General features: G+C 45.0%; 1 protein-coding gene across 3 annotated transcripts in view; it reads right to left on the reverse strand.

Annotated features, from left to right (window-relative positions):
• Window positions 1-19,397, reverse strand: part of PCSK6 (proprotein convertase subtilisin/kexin type 6) — a 284,703-nt gene that overhangs the window by 72,161 nt on the left and 193,145 nt on the right. For 2 of the 3 annotated variants that reach the window (XR_012251328.1, XM_073653390.1), the window contains exons 12-13: window positions 4,832-5,020; window positions 860-996 (exon numbers count right to left, since the gene is read on the reverse strand). Coding sequence is in view for 1 of the 3 variants with exons in the window: in XM_073653390.1 (XP_073509491.1) it covers window positions 860-996; window positions 4,832-5,020 (326 nt within the window). In the remaining 2 variants the exon portion in view is untranslated. Of the gene's footprint in view, window positions 1-859; window positions 997-4,831; window positions 5,021-19,397 lie in introns of those variants that run through there. The other variant, XM_073653391.1, reaches the window with a different exon arrangement.

Genomic DNA, 19,397 nt, shown 5'->3' on the forward strand with positions numbered 1-19,397 from the left:
AATTGAAAACTTGTGGAAGGAGCTCAAGAATAAAGTCCACATGAGACACCCAAAGAACCTAGATAACTTGGAGAAGATCTGCATGGAGGAGTGGGCCAAGATAACTCCACAGACCTGTGCCGGCCTGATCAGGTCTTATAAAGCCGATTATTAGCTGTAATTGCAAACAAGGGTTATTCCACAAAATATTAAACATAGGGGTTGTATAATAATTGACCCACACTTTTATGTTTAAAATTTAATAAAATTCAACTGAGCAACATAACTTTTTGGTTTGTAAGATTTATGCTTCTGTTCATAAAACCTACTCTCGTTTGCAGTTTGAAGGCTCTAACTTATTTGCATCTTATCAAACCAGCTAAATCTGCAGGGGGTTGAATACTACTTGTAGGCACTGTATATATATATATATATATATATATATATATATATATATATATATATATATATATATATATATATATATATATATATATATATATATATATATATATTATATATATACACACACACACACACACATATATATATATATATATATATATATATATATACACACACACACACACACATATATATATATATATACATATCAAATAAAAAGAAATATATATGTGTGCATATGAGGAGCAAGTGTGAACAATATTGAATTTTATAATAGAAATTCTTGCTAAACCTGTATTGAAAACCAAAAAGTAGGACCTGCCTTCTGTGCCAGCATCCAACATGTCACTGCAGAGGGGCAAGAACCAGTTATACCCAAATACCATATTCAAATATATAGGAAATTGTATTTATTAAATGTTAATGTGCGGCTTGTATTTAGTCTGTTCGTTTTCCATATAAATATGATAATTACCCTGGGTCTCGGGATTACGCAGTTGTGATGGAATGTCATGAATTTCCAGCATCCATTCCCCTTCAGCTTTTTCACCCCAGCAATGAACAGTCATGAACTCCCAGTTCTTGAAGCCTTCATTTGAGTAATCAAACGTCCTGTAAGGCAAAACAGCTGCTTTTTTTCAAGAGGCTTAGCCCCCAACTACTGCACACATTGTGGCTGCCTAAGACCGTCCTTAGTAGGCAAGTCTGATGCTCACGCTAATACATAGACATCTGAGCTCTTTTTTGCACTGTAGTCAATGTAAGCAGCGATGTCCCTCCTAGGCAACATCTTTAAGGGTAAGGCTGGATTCTCACATGCAGACTCATCATGAAATTCACATCAAAACGTCTTAAACAATTATCCTACTGCAGCTAATCAGCTATGATGTTTTGGGAATTTATTTGTCCCCAACACAGCTGCGCCATTTGGCCTTGCCCTAATCATGAACGCTGGACTCTTAATGGATATATAAGACAATGTGCACACAGAGTTTGATAAGTTTTTGGAGCAGAAACTGATTGTAAAGTCTCCAAATCCTCCTCCAAATCTCAAAACTCCTCAAAAACTAAGTTTCCTCACAATTTATTTAGCAAAAACTCCGCAAAAAGACTCTGTGTCCACATAACCTAAAGCGGTATTTTGGAATGGTAAAATTTCATCAGGTTTCGCTTTTCAAGAGAGAAATTTCTTATTCCCCATTACAAGCATTGTGGTTTATTCATATTAATGTCAGCACAATGTTAAAACCTCTAGACAACTACAGTGAAATAGATTTTGTGTTTTTTCACTCCTGCCAACCAATGTCACAGTTGAAGACAAACTCACTTTAGGTTTTCCCTACATTTAGTAAGATTATAAAAATCTCAGCAACTCTTCCCCCTTATTTTTTCTTACATTTTCTCCCATTCTAATCACACACCTCCAGCGATACCCATCTGGCTGTAAGGCAGCTGGCTCCAGAAGGAGCCCTCCCCTGCTGCTCTATGTGGCACAGAAGACAAGGATCAAAGCTCGGCCCCTGAGCAACAGCCCCTCCACCTAAACAATCTGCTAGCAGAAGCCAAGATCACAGGAAAATTAACCTTTATTTCCAAAGTACTGTATATACTCGAGTATAAGCCAACTTTTACAGTACATTCCTTAGGCTGAAAAAGCCCCTCTTCTTATACTCTGGTATATATTATATATACCAGTGGTATGGGGGGAGTTGCGGCGGAGCAGGCACATGCAGTAGCAGGCTGCTGAAGCTACCACATGTGACTGCTGCTAAAGGAAATGAATATTCACTCTTCTCCACGCCCATGGGAATGGAGAAGTGTGAATATTCATTTTCTTTAATAGCGCAGTGTGAGTCGCAGCTGTCGGCTTCCTGCTGCGGCTCAGAGATCCTTTGAGCGCGCTATTAGAGTATGAATATTCACTCTTCTCCACTCCCATGGGCGTGGAGAGGAGTGAATATTCATGCTCTTTAGTAGCGGGCACAGAGGATAGCGCTGCTGACAGAGTATGCTATTAAGGTGAATGACTATTCATTCCTTTCCACGCCATAGTTCCGGCATGGAAAGGAGTGAATATCCCCGGAGCTCATCTCACCGTCTGAGGGCGCATGACAGCGACATCATGCACTGCTCAGATGCGAGGTAAGCTGCTGGCTGAACAGGACACAGTGCTGGAGAAGAGGGAAGGTGAGTATGAGCGTTTATTTTTTTCATGTGTGCAGTGATGGGGGCCATGCATATTAGGATAGGGGTGCCATGCATACCAGGATTGGGGATGAGCGGGCCATGCATACCAGGATTGGAGATGAGGGGGCCATGCATACCAGGACTGGAAATGAGGGGTGCCATGCATACCAGGATTGGGGATGAGGGGGACCATGCATAGCAGGATTAGGGATGAGGGGGACCATGCATAGCAGGATTAGGGATGAGGGGGACCATGCATACCACGATCGGGGATGAGGTCCCCAAGTCCATTCTGAACTGTCTTCCCACCTCTCCTCCTGCTCTCTCTTTGACCGCCTCCAAACTGGCTTCCGATCACACCATTCTACTGAGACTGCCCTGACTAAAGTCACCAACGACCTACTAACATTCAAATCCAAGCAACACTACTCTGTCCTCCTCCTCCTCCTAGATCTGTCATCTGCCTTCGACACAGTGGACCATTCCTTCTTACTACAGATTCTCTCATCTTTTGGCATCAAAGACTTGGCCCTATCTTGGATCTCCTCATACTTAACAGACAAGACATTCAGTGTCTCCCACTCACACATCACCTCCTCATCTCACCCCCTATCTGTCGGTGTCCCCCAAGGTTCAGCCCTGCTCTTCTCCATCTACACCTTTGGCCTGGGAAAACTCAGTCTCATGGGTTTCAGTACCACCTCTGCGCTGACGATACACAGATCTACCTCTCTGGACCCGATATCTCCTCTCTACTAACCAAAATCCCACAATGTCTGTCCGCTATCTCATCCTTCTCTGCCAGATTTCTAAAACTTAACATAGATAAAACAGAATTCATAGTCTTTCCACCATCTCATTCATCCCCCCCACCTGACCTATCTATCAACGTCAATGGCTGTCCACTCTCCTCAGTCCTTCAAGCTTGCTGCCTTGGGGTAACCCTGGACTCTGATCTTTCCTTCAAACCACATATCCAAGCACTTTCTACTTCCTGCCGACTCAAACTCAAAAATATCTCCCGGATCCACACATTCCTCAACCACAAATCTGCAAAAACAATAGTGCATGCCCTCATCATTTCCCACCCCGACTATTGCAACCTCCTGCTCTGTAGTCTCCCCTCCAACACTCTTGCAACCTTCCAATCTATCCTAAACTCTGCTGCCCGACTAATCCACCTGTCCCCACGCTATTCCCCGGCCACTCCCCTCTGTCAATCCCTTCACTGGCTCCCCATTGCCCAGAGAATCCAGTTCAAAACCCTGACACTGGCATACAAAGCCATCAACAACGTGTCTCCTCCTTATATCTCTGACCTAGTCTCCGGGTACATACCTGCACGCAACTTCCGATCCTCACAAGATCTCCATCTCTACACCCCTCTTATCTCCTCTTCCCACAATCGCATACAACATTTCTCCCGTGCATCCCCCCTACTCTGGAACTGTCTACCCCAACACATCAGACTCTCGCCTACCATGGAAACCTTCAAAAGGAACATAAAGACTCCCCTCTTCTGACAAGCCTACAACCTGCAGTAACCATTACTCCACCATACTGCTGCACGACCAGCTCTACCCTCACCTACTGTATCCTCACCTATCCCTTGTAGTAGATTGTGAGCCCTCGCAGGCGGGGTCCTCGCTCCTCCTGTACCAGTTGTCACGTTTTGTTAAAGATCTTTGTAATAGTTCATGTATGTATGTATACCCCTTTTTCACATGTAAACCGCCATGGAATAAATGGCGTTATAATAATAAATAATAATAAGGAGGCCAAGCATAGCAGGATTGGGGATGAGGGAGCCATGCATAGCAGGTTGGGAATGAGGGGGCAATGCTTACCAGGATGGGGAAATTTACCAGTAGCTGCTGCATTTCCCACCCTAGGCTTATACTCGAGTCAATAAGTTTTCCCAGTTTTTTGTGGTAAAATTAGGTGCCTGGGCTTAGATTCGAGTCTATACAGTATGAAGATATTTTCACATGCTAATATACACTCATGCCAATTTCTTTTATGTGTACCATTGATTAAAAAAAACAAAAACATTCCTCACAGATTCCACCCCAGGCTGTCAGTGCCAATCTTGTATATCTTTGTCCCTCAGTGCAAATGTCCAATGCCTATGACAACTGAATACTGGTCGGTGTTGATATCACCATGCTGGGGCCAGTGATTGACTTCCAAGGTGACTTGATGAATACTCACTGATTATTAGGTCTACATAGGGACAACAAGACAGGTATAAGTAACTCACCTGCGGGCCAGAAGTTGGGATCTTGTCCCAGATGGAGAAATTAGGTTTATCTGCAGGTCCCCTCTGCGTGGATGGGATATGGTGACCCTTATAACAACATGCTCTATGTATGCCACATGCTGCCCGCTGTGATCTGCACAGGCACTGGTCTGTGTGGTGGTCCGTATCAACTGGTCAGCTCTGATAAATCTGATTTATAGATGAAAAAAAAAACAGAGGGGGAAACTGTTAAAAGTGTTATTCATAGGATATGTCATCAATATCAGATTAGTGGGAATTCAACACCTGGCACTCCCAACAATCAGCTGGTGGTGGCCAAACGTAAACAGTGAATGGAACAGAACACCATAGCTCCATACTCTGTAGTTGGTGTCCCAAGGGTACTGCAGCTCAGCTCCTAGTCACATCAATTAGAGCTAAACAGCTCTGTTCACTGTGTAGAGTTCTTTTCACTGTTGAACGACAGGAATGCCAGGTGTCAGAGCACCAACGATTGATATTGATTACTCAACCTAGATATAAGTTATCAGTGTAAACCCAGAAAGCCACTTTAGTAGTCATTTGGGTTATGTGGTCTGACATATAGTACCTAGGTAAGATCTATCATTCAGTCTGGGAAAGGCACCAACCCTTGTGAATGTATTACTGGTGGCCATATTAGCTACTACCCAGTCTTCTGAAAAACAGAAAATAAAGCTGCATAGAATTATTGTATGTATATGGGAATTGTAATTTTATTAACATCTGTAGATACGGTCCGTTGTAGAAATCCTCACAAAATAGACTGACAGATGACAATATATCGATGACGTATGCTATGCGTTATAGATGTATTTCCTCTGTACAGATTAGTGCAACCTACTGTGAATACAGAGAGAAAAAAAAAAAAAAACTTAAAAAAAGTATTAGCCAAAGGTGTGGACAAATGGACACTTGGTCCTTGTGGAGTAAATGGGAGCCTCAGGGTACATTAGACATATACTCTATGCTGTGAGCGCTTTAATTGCTTACAGAAAACTGACACTGCAAATGCTGGAAAAAGTCTTACAAAATCTTTGACTAATACAATAATTGCATGTATATCTTATAATTATTTATATTACCATAAGATAAATATAGCAGTACCTTAGATGTTTATCTAAACTTTTAATAATGTCTTTATTGATGGGTTTTGAGTACAGAGTACCCATTGATTATTGGAACAAAAGGGTAGAAATGCTTGATTTTAGCTATGTGCCCCTTCAATGTTCAGAGCCAAAAAAACGCATAGCACTTCATTTCAGTGATTGTTTTAAAGGGGTATTCTCAAGCTGTCTCTTAAGCAGCTTAAATCTATGCAATCTCCTTACAGTTAGTCTCCTCACTTCCTGCTTTCTTGCACGGAAGGCTCTCCTCCCTGAGTGATAGATAGGGTGAGCAGAACTGTAGTATTAGTAGAAGTATAAAGTTCAGCACAAGTTTTGCTGTAACATATATTCAGCTGTCAGTGGTTTGTTCTGAGTATACACCGTTATCATTGTATTTACACAATGTACAATACAAAGTTATATTGTGGTACCGTGTTAGCCAGAAAAATCAATGTACCGTATTTTTCGGACTATAAGACGCACTTTTTTCCTCCAAAATTTTGGAGGAAAATGGGGGGTGCGTCTTATAGTTTGAATGTTGGGGGGGGGGGGCGTGTATATATATGTAGGGTGTGGGGGGAGCAGTAGCGGTGGAGGAGCGGGGCACAGGATATATTCATGATATATATGAATATTCATGCTCCTTAATAGCAGCACACAGTGTAGCCGTAGCGTGGCTCCTGCCGGAATCGCCTGTGTCCGCTGTTAAAGGGCATGAATATTCAACCTCTCTCCACACCCATGGGCGTGGGGAAGGGGGTGAATATTCATGCCCTTTAATAAGCGGACACACGCGATAGCCCGGCAGCAGCCGGAGCCGCAGCGCGGCTACGCTGTGTGCCGGCTATGAAGGAGCATGAAGTCACTGCTCCCCGCACACACAGTCCCGGCGTGGGGAGCAGTGACTTCAAGCCGCTGATCTCTCCTTGTGAGCCGCGCATGGCAGTGATGTCATGCGCGGCTCACATGTAGAGATCAGCAGACAGGACGCAGCGCTGGAGGAGAGAAGAATGGTGAGTAGGAGTTTATTTTTTTTTTGTGCAGCATGATAGGGATTAGCGGCGCCATGCATACCAGGATAGGGATTAGGGGCGCCATGCATACCAGGATAGGGATTAGGGGCGCCATGCATACCAGGATAGGGATTACGGGCGCCATGCATACCAGGAGAGGGATGCCATGCATACCAGGAGAGGGATGCCATGCATACCAGGAGAGGGATGTCATGCATACCAGAATAGGGATTAGGGGTGCCATGCATACCAGGATAGGGATTAAGGGTGCCATGCATACCAGGATAGGGATTAAGGGTGCCATGCATACCAGGATAGGGATTAAGGGTGCCATGCATACCAGGATAGGGATTAAGGGTGCCATGCATACCAGGGTAGGGATTAAGGGTGCCATGCATACCAGGGTAGGGATTAAGGGTGCCATGCATACCAGGGTAGGGATTAAGGGTGCCATGCATACCAGGGTAGGGATTAAGGGTGCCATGCATACCAGGATAGGGATTAAGGGTGCCATGCATACCAGGATAGGGATTAAAGGTGCCATGCATACCAGGATAGGGATTAAGGGTGCCATGCATACCAGGATAAGGATTAAGGGTGCCATGCATACCAGGATAGGGATTAAGGGTGCCATGCATACCAGGATAGGGATTAAGGGTGCCATGCATACCAGGATAGGGATTAAGGGTGCCATGCATACCAGGATAGGGATTAAGGGTGCCATGCATACCAGGATAGGGATTAAGGGTGCCATGCATACCAGGATAGGGATTAAGGGTGCCATGCATACCAGGATAGGGATTGCTGTGCCATGCATACCAGGATAGGGATTGCTGTGCCATGCATATCAGGATAGGGATTGCTGTGCCATGCATACCAGGATAGGGATGACGGGTGCCATGCATATGTAACACAGGTACTTTAGACGCAGTGACACAAACACAGAGCAGCCAGTACAGGGTTAATAAACAAGGGGGATTTACTGTAACAGGGTCAATCTCCACGCAGGGAGTAACAGGGTAAATATGGGGACAACAAGTGGAGTAGCAGGTAACAGACTATAAACGACAATTCACAGTTTGGCTAGATGTAGCAGAGTCGACACGGTTGTAATCGGCAGTTTTACACTTAGCTGACTCTTGTTCCCAACAAGGCAGATGCCGGCTGATGCTGGTGTTGTTTTCTTCTGGCTTCCCCGCCTAAACAATGCTCCGTCTTCTGGCGGCAGCAGGCGGTCTCCGGTTTGACCCGCTGAGCCCCTAGTCCATAACACTGCACCTCACTTGCTCGCCTCCACCGACCCTGCGTCTCTTCTCCCTCTAGTCGGGCTTGACTCCCACTGTCAACTGCCTGCTTTCCCGCGCAAAACTCCTTTTTCTCCCTCTTCCTAGACATGCTTCCAGCTCCCCGGTCACCTGACCCCTGAGCTCTTGCTCTGGACACACCCCCAGCTTCCCGGTCAGCTGACTCCTGTGCTCGCAGTCTGTCTTCCCCCTGCAACCAGAGGCACGGCCCCGGCAGTTCCGGATCCCTTGTTCAGAAAGTACTTACACCCCGGTCTTCCCCCTTACACTCCCGCTCTCCTTTAACTCGTCATTCCATGGGTGAGAGTTCCTTCAAACACTCACATTCTTGGACTTCCTGAACGATACGTTGCCATATAAATTGATCTTGCTCATAACGGTGAGGAGGCACTCCTGCTGTAGTCCGTTCTGACCGGCGTAACTCAGTTTGACCGATGGGGGGTGCAGGGACATTTGGATTCCCAATCTCCGCCAGCCCGGTGGCTTCAACCGATGGTGAACCCTCGCCACCTGCACTGGGGACTGCAGGTAATCGAGTGCTGGGGCTCGGAGGTAGAATCAACAATTCTTCATCCACATCGTGGCTTGGGACAACTGTGACAGGACCCTCTCTAGAAGCAGGTGATCCTTCTTCATCTTCATCATCTTTAGACAGACAGGGCCGCAGCATACTATGGTGAACCACTCTGGTAGGGGCTCCGTCAGCCCCCTCGGGTTGAACTTCATACACAGGTCCTTTAGCGCCAACCCTGCGCTTCACTCGGTGCAGGATCCGTTCCCACCACCTTCTCAATTTGCCTGAGGGCCACCTGTCTCGAACCAACACCCGCTCCCCGGGCCTCAGAGCTGTCCCTCGAAGAGGCAATGTCTCATGATGTTTGAGCTCCCGAAATTTTTGTTGTACCAACCGTCTGAGGGTCTGCAGTCGATGCCGGTGTTCCCGGACCCAGGAAGACATCCCCGTCCGTGGGTAGTCCTCCTCAGGGTCCAGCTCTAACTCGGTACTCTCTCGCCCCTTTCCCCCGAACAGTAAGGTATAAGGAGTGAATCCCGTCGTACTATTCACTCGGTTGTTGTAGACCCACACCAGCTTGGCCACAAACTCAGGCCACCGTACCTTGCGATCTTCCTCTAACGTGCGGAGCATTTGGATCAGTGTCCGATAAAAGCGTTCACAGGCCCCATTTCCTTGAGGGTGGTAAGGAGTAGTCCGTGACGTCTCAATCCTGTACAACCGGTGCAGCTCTTCCATCACCTGGCCCTGGAAGCAGGTGCCTTGATCAGAATGGATCCTCTTTGGGCAGCCGTACACCCGATTGAAGTCTTGGTAGATGGCCTGCGCAGCAGATTCGGCGGTCTGGTCTCTGGTCGGGGTCACCACTGCAAACTTTGTGAAGTGGTCTGTCATCACTAGGCAATGTTCATACCCGAGATGCGCCGATCCAACAGTCAAATAGTCGATCATAAGCACCTCCAAGGGGGCAGAAGTCACAATGGTTTGTATGGGGACCCGCTGCTACGGGGGCTTAACCAGCTCACAGCTCTGACATCTTCAACAAGTGTCTTCTATTGTTGCTCGCAGTCGGGGGTGATACACCAGCTTCTGCAACCACTGAAATGTCTTCTCTGGTCCGAAGTGAGCCCCTCGTTCATGAGCCTCCTTAGCCACTACTCCGACCAACTTCTCTGGGATCACCACTTGCCAAGTGATCCCGAACTCTCGCAGTAGCTGTACCGGTCGGTCTGTCCCTGCGCCGCGACCAGCGGTCCCACGAACCTTCGGAAGCTAGGGTCCTCATCCGCCTCCAAATCTTCATCGCGGTCATGATCAGGCCGTTCATATGTCACTCTGGACAGGGTGTCGGCGTGAGTACTCTCTGCCTTAGACCGGTAGGTGATCTTATACCCGTACCTGGCCATGCGGGCCACCCATCACTGCTCCTGGGCCCCCAATTTCGCATTCTCCAGGTGAGCCAGCAGGTTGTTATCTGTTCTCACCAGTACTTCGGACCTGGACATATACTCTGCAAACTTTTCGGTCATAGCCCAAACCAGAGCCAGCAACTCTAATTTGAAAGAGCTATAATTATCTGGGTTCCTCTCAGAGTCGTGAAGGGAGCGACTGGCGTACGCAATCACGCGCTCTTTCTCCTCCTGTACTTGGGAGAAGACGGCTCCCAGACCATGTAGGCTCCCATCAGTGTGGAATATGAATGGTTGGGAGAAATCCGCATAGGCAAGTATTGGGGCCTCGGTCAGGGCCATTTTTAGGGCACGGAAGGCCTCTTCCTGGCTGCTTCCCCACCGAATCGCCTGATTCTTGGAGCCCGCCGGCACTCCCTTAAGTAGCTCCAGCAATGGGTTGGCTATGCGGGTGAAGTTCTTCACGAATCTTCGGTAGTACCCGGCAAGTCCCAGGTAGGCCCGAAAGTCCTTCACTGTCTTCGGAGTAGGCCACTCCTGTACGGTGGCCACCTTTTCCCAGGTGGGCCTGACTCCTTCACTGGACACAGTATGACCGAGATATTCGATCTATTTGCGGAACAGATGGCACTTCTGGGGCTTCACCTTTAGGCCATGACTCTGTAGGCGGCTCAGTACTTGCTCCAGTCACTGGAGGTGCTCCTCGAAGGTGGCGGCATAGACAATTATGTCATCAAGATAAATCAGTGTTGCCTCGAAGTTCAAATCGCCCAGGCACCTCACCATCAGACGCTGGAATATCCCGGGGGCGTTAGTCAGGCCGAAGGGCATCCGATTGAACTCGAACAGTCCCATGGGTAATATGAACGCCGTCTTCGCACGGTCATGTTTGACCACGGGCACTTGCCAATACAAGCTGGCCAGATCCAAGGAGGAGAAGTATCTTGCCTTCCCTAAGGCCGACAGGGACTCCGATTCGAGGAAGTGGGTAAGAGTCTCGTACTGTACAGGCATTCAGTAGTCTATAGTCCACACAGAACCGCAGGGTCCCATCTTTCTTCCTTACCAGGACAATCGGGGCTGCCCACGGACTCGGACTCTCCCTTATCACACCATTCTGTAACATATGGGCTAGCATTTCCTTGACCTCTTTATACATCTGGGAAGGTATCTGCCGGTATCTCTCCCGCACTGGGGCAGCACTCCCCGTGGGAATCTCATGGGTAATTGCTTCGTTGCAACCAAAATCATCCTCATGGCGAGCAAAGACTTCCTGGTACCGCTCTATTACCTCCTCAACCTGCTGCACCTGTCGAGGTGTAAGTCCCATCAATTCAGCCCGCATTTGTTCAAGGATTCTTTGTTCCCCCTTCGCAGTAGTACGGTGGGATTCCGGCGGCACGGTGACCGCTAGAGTCCAGGGGTCTCCTCGGACAGCTGTACCCACATCAGGTCGCACCAACTTCTCTGGCATTCACATAATCTGGGCTATTTCCGCCCTGGGAGGGAGTGTGAGATCACCTTCGCCCAGATTAACGCACCTCACTATAACATTGCCACCCTGGACGGTGGCCATTGTCCGAGCTACCAGGAGTCCGGGGGGCACTTTGCCCATCGATGTTGGTTCTATCTGAACTTCGACACCCTCAAGAGGTGTGCAGGCCCGTGCGGGTAACGCGAGTACAGTTTGTCCTGGCGGTAAGGTGAGCGCCATAGCTGCTGGTACTATTATTTTCCCCAGGACCTTCCCTTCACTCGACGTCTCCTGAGCGGCTCGGATTAATTATTGAAAAACCCTCCTCTGGGAGGTTCGTGGGTCCCACCGGTCTAAAGGAATCTCCTTCGGCTCACTAATCAGGATTTGCCCGATCTCTTTCAGCACATTCATTCCGAGGGTCACCGGGGGTCCACTTCCGGTTTCCCCTGAGACCAAAACGACCCCTTTTTTTCCTACACCTTTTCCATACACTCGGATCTTCATCCACACCACCCCTGCGACCGGGATGGGTAATTGATCAGCTGCAGTGAGTCTAATTACTGGTCCCCATTTAGGCCGCTCTATCTCTGGAAATTGCTGTTGAAAGTAGGCTTCTGCCATCGTAGTCACCTGGGATCCCGTGTCAATCAGGCAGTGAACAGCCCGACCGCTTTTTTCGGCCCAGACAGTCAGGCTGGTGGAAACTAGGTCTTTGGGACTTCCTCTATTTCTTTCCCCTTCCTTAGGCTCCGGGCTGTGTCCTCCAAACACGGAGCCCGTTAGTTTATCGGCTGCCGCGACAGGGGCCGCCCTCGGCTTGCACAGCCCCTGGCGTAATGTCCTGTTGTTTTCTTCTGGCTTCCCTGCCTAAACAATGCTCCGTCTTCTGGCGGCAACGGGCGGTCTCCGGTTTGACCCACTGAGCCCCTAGTCCATAACACTGCACCTCACTTGCTCGGCTCCACAGACCCTGCGTCTCTTCTCCCTCTAGTTGGGCTCGACTCCCACGGTCAACTGTCTGCTTTCCCGTGCAAAACTCCTTTTTCTCCCTCTTCCTAGACACGCTTCCAGCTCCCCGGTCACCTGACCCCTGAGCTCTGGCTATGCCCCCAGCTTCACGGTCACCTGACTCCTGTGCTCACAGTCTGTATTCCCCCTGCAACCAGAGGCACGGCCCCGGCAGTTCTGGATCCCTTGTTCTGAAAGTACTTACACCCCGATCTTCCCCCTTACACATACCAGGACAGGGATGGAGGGGTGCCATGCATACCAGGACAGGAATGGAGGGGTGCCATGCATACCAGGACAGGGATGGAGGGGTGCCATGCATACCAGGACAGGGATGGAGGGGTGCCATGCATACCAGGACAGGGATGGAGGGGTGCCATGCATACCAGGACAGGGATGGAGGGGTGCCATGCATACCAGGACAGGGATGGAGGGGTGCCATGCATACCAGGATGGGGATGGGAACCACGTATAAAAGGAAGGGGGGCCATATATACCAGGATGGGGGATATTTTCAGAATTGGGGGACATTACCCCTATACCAGTGTCAGCAGAAGACCCCCTCCCTTTTAAAAGTGCATCATGAACACATTTCTTGCTTACATTTTTTATTTTTATTTTCCTCCTCTAAAACCTAGGTGCGTCTTATGGTCCGGTGCGTCTAATATCCGAAAAATACGGTAAATACTTTTATGCCCAAAAATGACAAAAGTATTCTTGGAGTGATACCTTTATTTGCTAAACAGAAAAAAATATATATGTGCAAGCTTTCAGACCACAGAGGCTCCTTAGTCAGGCAATATTACAAATGAATTCATTAGACAAGGGGCACAACATTTAAGAGTTGTTACAAAACGACATTTGTTTATGAGGAGGAGGGGGTGATGCCTCCTAATGATAAGTCCTGTTGTCAGTGAATTGAACATCCTTATCAATTTGAATTCCCAGATTTTTCCCTCGCTGTTATCTTTGAAGTGACCTTTTAGTACTAAAACTTTTAGATCTTTCATACAGTGTAGAGAAATGTTTTCCCACAGGCGTGTCCAGTTCATTTTTAATTGTGTGTCTGTGTAAATTCATTCTAGTTTGCAGCCTTTGCATAGTTTCTCCAATATTAACTCCTTTTGGGCACCTTGTACATTGCATCATGTACACCACATTGGAGGATGTACATTAAAAGACATCCATGATTTTGTAGTCCTGATTTGAGCTTGGCATGCAGACTGTATTTGATGGTAATATGTGGGTACAACTTGTACCCACATATTACCATCAAATACAGTCGGCATACCAAAGGAAAAGTCTGGGAATTCAAATTGATAAGGATGTTCAATTCACTGACAACAGGACTCAATCTAACACCTGGGTTTATGACTCACTACATGGAGTCAATGAACACCTCCACCAGATGGTCTCCAAATAATTAAGCATTCCCACAGACTTGTCATTTGCAACTAAAAACCCTAAATTTGATCTCTTGGACTTATTAGGAGGCATCACCACCTCCTCCCCATGAACAAATGTCGTACTGTAACATCTGTACAAAATTTGTAATATTGCCTGACGAAGAAGTCTCTGTGCTCTGAAAGCTTGCACATATATATTTTTTCTGGTTAGCCAATAAAGGTATTACTCCAAGAATACTTTTGTCATTTTTGGGCATAAAAGTATTTACACATAGAAATTACAGGGTGTTTGAACAAGCACAAAGCTTTAGACAGTGAGAGCAGTGATTAGGAGAACTTCTCTAGTAGAATCCGATGCTACGGGCTGGTGATTTTGCAAGATTTATAACAGCTGCTTGTCAAGAGCTGGGAGAGGGGTGAGAGGTGAATAGATAACTGCTCTATGGAAATCAATGGGCTGGAAAGAGGGCTGGCATTTCAGGAATAAACTTCTCTTCGAAATTACAGCGCTCATTCAGCCAGGGTCTGGGCAGGCACAAGTGGCTGAACGCCATGGAAACCAACTGTACACTATGAAAGATAAAAGCTCTCATTGTAGGAGAATGAAAGCAGATAGAAAAAGCAAGTCAATTGTAAACTTTTTTTCAAGTTGTTTAACCAACTAGAGCAATTTAAAAACTTGAGAACACCGCTTAAACCGCTTCACGACCTTTGACATATAGGTACGTCAAAGGTCGTGTCCCTGGCTTTGATGTGGGTTTTGATGCCTGAGCCCGCATCTTTTCCCACACATGACAGCTGATCTCATCAGTTGTCATGTGCCTTTAACAGCTGCAGGTGGATCCAAGATCGGCCCACAGCTGTTAACCAGTTAAATGCCGCTGTCAATCACTGAATTAATGGGCTTAAGTGCGTCACAAATCGTGCCCATCGGCACCCCTGTCACTTGATTGCGTGGTGCTGATGGGTTGTCATGACAGCCGGGGGTCTGCAGAAGACCCCCGTTCCTGTCATTGTCAATCTCCTATTAACACAGACTCGTGGCCAGCATTCATAGGACCTCGTGATTTTTGCTACAAATAGCAGGGCTGAAGCACTGCTATGTATAGCACAGGCGATCGGATGATTGCAGCTTCAAGTCTTTTAAGGGGACTATTGAAGCTGGTAAAAAGTAAGAAAAAAAAAAGTTTGAAAAATACCCCACAAAGTTCAAATCACTTTTTTTGTCCCATTGAAAAAAAAAATACACATTTTGTATATCTGCATTCAGAAATGTCCGATCAAAATATAAAGTAAATTATTCAGATCGATAAACGGCGTAACGAAAAAAAACAAACGCCAGAATTACGTGTTTTTTAGCTGAAGCAACATTGCAATAAAATACAATAACGGGAGATCAAAACATCGCATCTACCCCAAAATGTTATCAATAAAAAAGTCAGCTCAGGTCGCAAAAAATAAGCCTTCACCTAGACCCAGATCCCGAAAAATGGAGATGCTACGGTTCCCGGAAAATGGCGACATAACATTTTTTTTCTTACAAATTTCAGATTTTTTTTCCCACCACTTAAATAAAAACCAACCTATACATGTTTGGTATCTGCGTACTCGTACTGACCTGGGGAATCATATTTCCAGGTCAATTTTAGCATTTAGTGAACAAGGTAAATACAAAAACCCAAAAAACAATTATGGAATTACACTTTTTTTTTTTTTCCAATTTCACCGTACTTGGAGTTTTTCTCCCCGTTTTCCAGTATGCTATATGGTAAAATCAAAGGTGTCATTCAAAAGTACAACTCGTCCCGCATAAAAACAAGCCCTCACATGACCATGTTGACGGAAAAAAAAAAAAAAAGTTATGGCTCTGGGTAGAAAGGGAGCAAAAAAACAAAAGAAAGCAGAAAGTCCCAAGGTCATGAAGGAGTTAACATCCGGACCCTCCTCCATCAGATGTTTTGTGAAAAAAGTTATCCGTCATTTAGAGACTATAGTTTTATATGAACATGGGCTCTGATTCATTACTTGCGATTTTTTTTTAAGTCAATTTGCTTTTTCTGCTTTGCGGTATTTCTTGATAATTTTTGCGCTGAATTCATAAAATTCAAAAAGTCCCACATGATGAATCTGGTTAAAACATCTAGAAACTTTGAACTCTGCTTACAATGGCAAACTAAAAAAAAAAAGAAAAAAAAAAAAGACCGAACTGTAAAGATGAATATGGCGCAGAAAAAAGGCATAAAACATCAAAAACTTGACAAAAAGACACATGCAATAATGAATACAGCCCATAATCTTTCCATTTATCTTAGTACAATGCACAAGTATATTTTGTAAGATGAGTAGCGCAGCAAAATTCAACTTGAGCATCCATTGTACAAGTGAATTTCCTAATTAGGAGTATTTACACACAGATGTCAGGGCAGAGTTTCACACTGCCAATAGATGTCAGCACGCGAGTTAGAAAAGTGTTGAACACGAAATGAATATTCAGTGTCCCATTTCATTTAGTGCATTTATCAAGTACTTTAATTTTGTGCCTAAATAACCCATTTAACTATTTTTAAGAACTATTAAACGCATTTATATAGCAGTGTCTTGGGCTTTAGGCCTGCACCACAGTAAATGCAATGGCCCAGGTTTAGACTATATTATGGTTATAATGTCTACTAGAGGGTACTTTTTGTATACAGAATCGATATCTGGGCACAGGCTATAACGTTATGAAATGCACAGATCTTTCAATGCATTATATTGAAAATGAAAATGGAAATTAAATCAAATTTTAATAAAATAGTAATACATAATAACCAAGATTATTTTAGTTGTGTAAAAAACTGAAGCGTTTACCAAACACCCTTAAAGAGGTTGTCCACTGCTTTTACATTGATGGCTTATCCTTAGGACAGGTCATCAATGTCTGATCAGCAAGGGTCCGATACCCAGCACCCCCGCCGATCAGCTGTTACCAGTGTCTATGGCCACCGCCTGGAAGAACTTGCTTGCGGAGCTGCTCCATCTTCTGATGGTGGCCGCCGCAGGGTACTACACATCCGCCTCCTATTGATTGGAATAGGAAGCGGATGTGCAGTAAGAAGCCCTGACCACTACAAGTAGACGGCCAGCTCCGCAAGTAAGTACTTCCAAACGGTGGCCGCCGACACCGGTAACAGCTGATCGGAGGGGGTGCAGGGTGTCGGACCCTGGCCAATCAGACATTGATGACCTATCCTAAGGATAGGCAATGTAAAAGCAGTGGACAACCTGCTTTGCTAAGTTACAAGACCTCAAGTAACTGCGCGGACAAATATCAAATCCTTAAAATGAAAAGTTTAGGCTTCACTTTGTTTTTATCATTAATTTACAACGAGATATTTTGTTTTTTATTTTGTATTTATTTTCTAATAGTAGATTATTTTAAATTAAATTAGTTAAATATTGTAGTTCAAGGATAGGGGAGAAGGTATATTGGCTTGACAGCTGTAAACATGCAGAGAAAAGCATTTAGATTCATAAACTACAGGAAACCTCACTGAATATGGGAGATTAACCTCTGCCCAGATCCCAGAGGATCACTAGAACAATGTTCAAGGAGGGGAAGGAGGAGAAGTGTTGACCAAATCTATTGTGAGTGGTGGATCCTGTGTCATCAACATATAGGCAACATATAGGTGTTACCCATTATAACCCTGCATGTACTGATAACATTACTTTTGAAAAATATCTTTACTTTTGTAAGCATATTAGAAAAACTTCACAATTTCAGGATTATTATGTGTTGGACCAGTTTAAGTTCAGGCCAATTTCAACCTACACACCTCCCAACCAGGCACATTTTCAAAGTTTTTTTAGTTCATGCGGTTTAAAGAGCTGTAAAAAAAGTTTCTTATTCAGATATTTAAATATTTTTTTCATAAGTGGGGCCTAATTTTTTGTTATTTTAATATGCTTTTATTTTGTGGTTATCAGTGAGATAAAGGAAATGCATCCGTTTTTCACATTTTTTTTTTTTTATTACCACAAAGGACTACCAAAACACATTATTCAATTTGTTTTTTCTTTTGTAACAGTTTTTATATAAAATAGGACACTTTTTCCTGACAGGGCGAGGCTAGAAACAGCAATTTGGATTGGCATTTTTTTCTGCTATTTATTGATTTTTCATTTATTTTTCACATTGTACTTGCGAAAAAAAAATCATAAAAATTCTTTGGGGGGCATTTAACAATTAAATACAGGGAAAATCAGATTAAAAAAAGTAACTAGGGCTGGTATATTAGTCCCAGTTACAGGGTAAATTCAGAATTCTGGCAGCAAAGCAGAGCGGACTGGGTCTCCTACAATCACATGATTACTGGGTCTGGAGAAGGAAGAACTGTCAGCGTTTCCTATCCTATTCTGTATACACAGAGCTGTGTATACAGTGATAGAAAGGGTCGAGATGGTAAGCACTCTCCATGTGGAATCTGGCTGTGTCTGACAGCAGACTCCCGGCACCCGTACGATGTCATGCAGGTGCGCTACTATGTTGTATCGTATTAGAACATCACTGCAAAGTAGAACACACACTGCCCAGATGTTTATAGTCTATGGGCAGTCCAGAAGCTATTAAATAGATTATAAAATTATGACAAATTCCTTTTAAAGGGGTTGTTTAATGAAGACAACACCTGTCAGGACATCAGAGAGAGGGGGAACGACCCACTATAAGCAAGAATACAAGTTGACCCAGCCCATCCATATGTTAATTATACAGTCTTTCTGTAGTGGTAGATACTGATGCTCATCGATAACTGCCGATTGCTTCAACCAGTTACATATTAAAATTAGTTTTCCCCATGAAGAGGTTAAAATATGAGGCAAAAAGATTTATAATATGAATAAAATATACTAGGTTTAAAATTGGTAATACAAGTCAGACAATACAAATAAATGTTTGAATACCACCGTACGCTGTATTATTGTGTTATACTTGTTTTAATATGTATACAGATACACATTTATAATGTATGATTAAGCAAGGAACCTATTTGCACCATACGCGATTCCTTCAACACATCCAAAACCCAATAAAAATGACCGCATTTTCTGGATACGGATGAACGATTGTAAATATGACTAACAATATTACAGCTGGCTCAAAATCTGGTTTGTAGAGCATCAATACGCAAAAACAACATTAGCAGGAGGAAAGTGATGACAAGAGAACCAGAGGAGGGAGAAGGGTAGATCTTCTATATAAGACGCAGAGTAACAAAATAATATTATGTTAACCCATCAGTGTCAGTGATATTTGCACAGATTGCTG

This window comes from Phyllobates terribilis, unplaced genomic scaffold (assembly GCF_046119375.1).
Source record: "Phyllobates terribilis strain yellow unplaced genomic scaffold, ASM4611937v1 Scaffold_11__3_contigs__length_659146591, whole genome shotgun sequence".
Lineage (NCBI taxonomy): Eukaryota > Metazoa > Chordata > Amphibia > Anura > Dendrobatidae > Phyllobates > Phyllobates terribilis.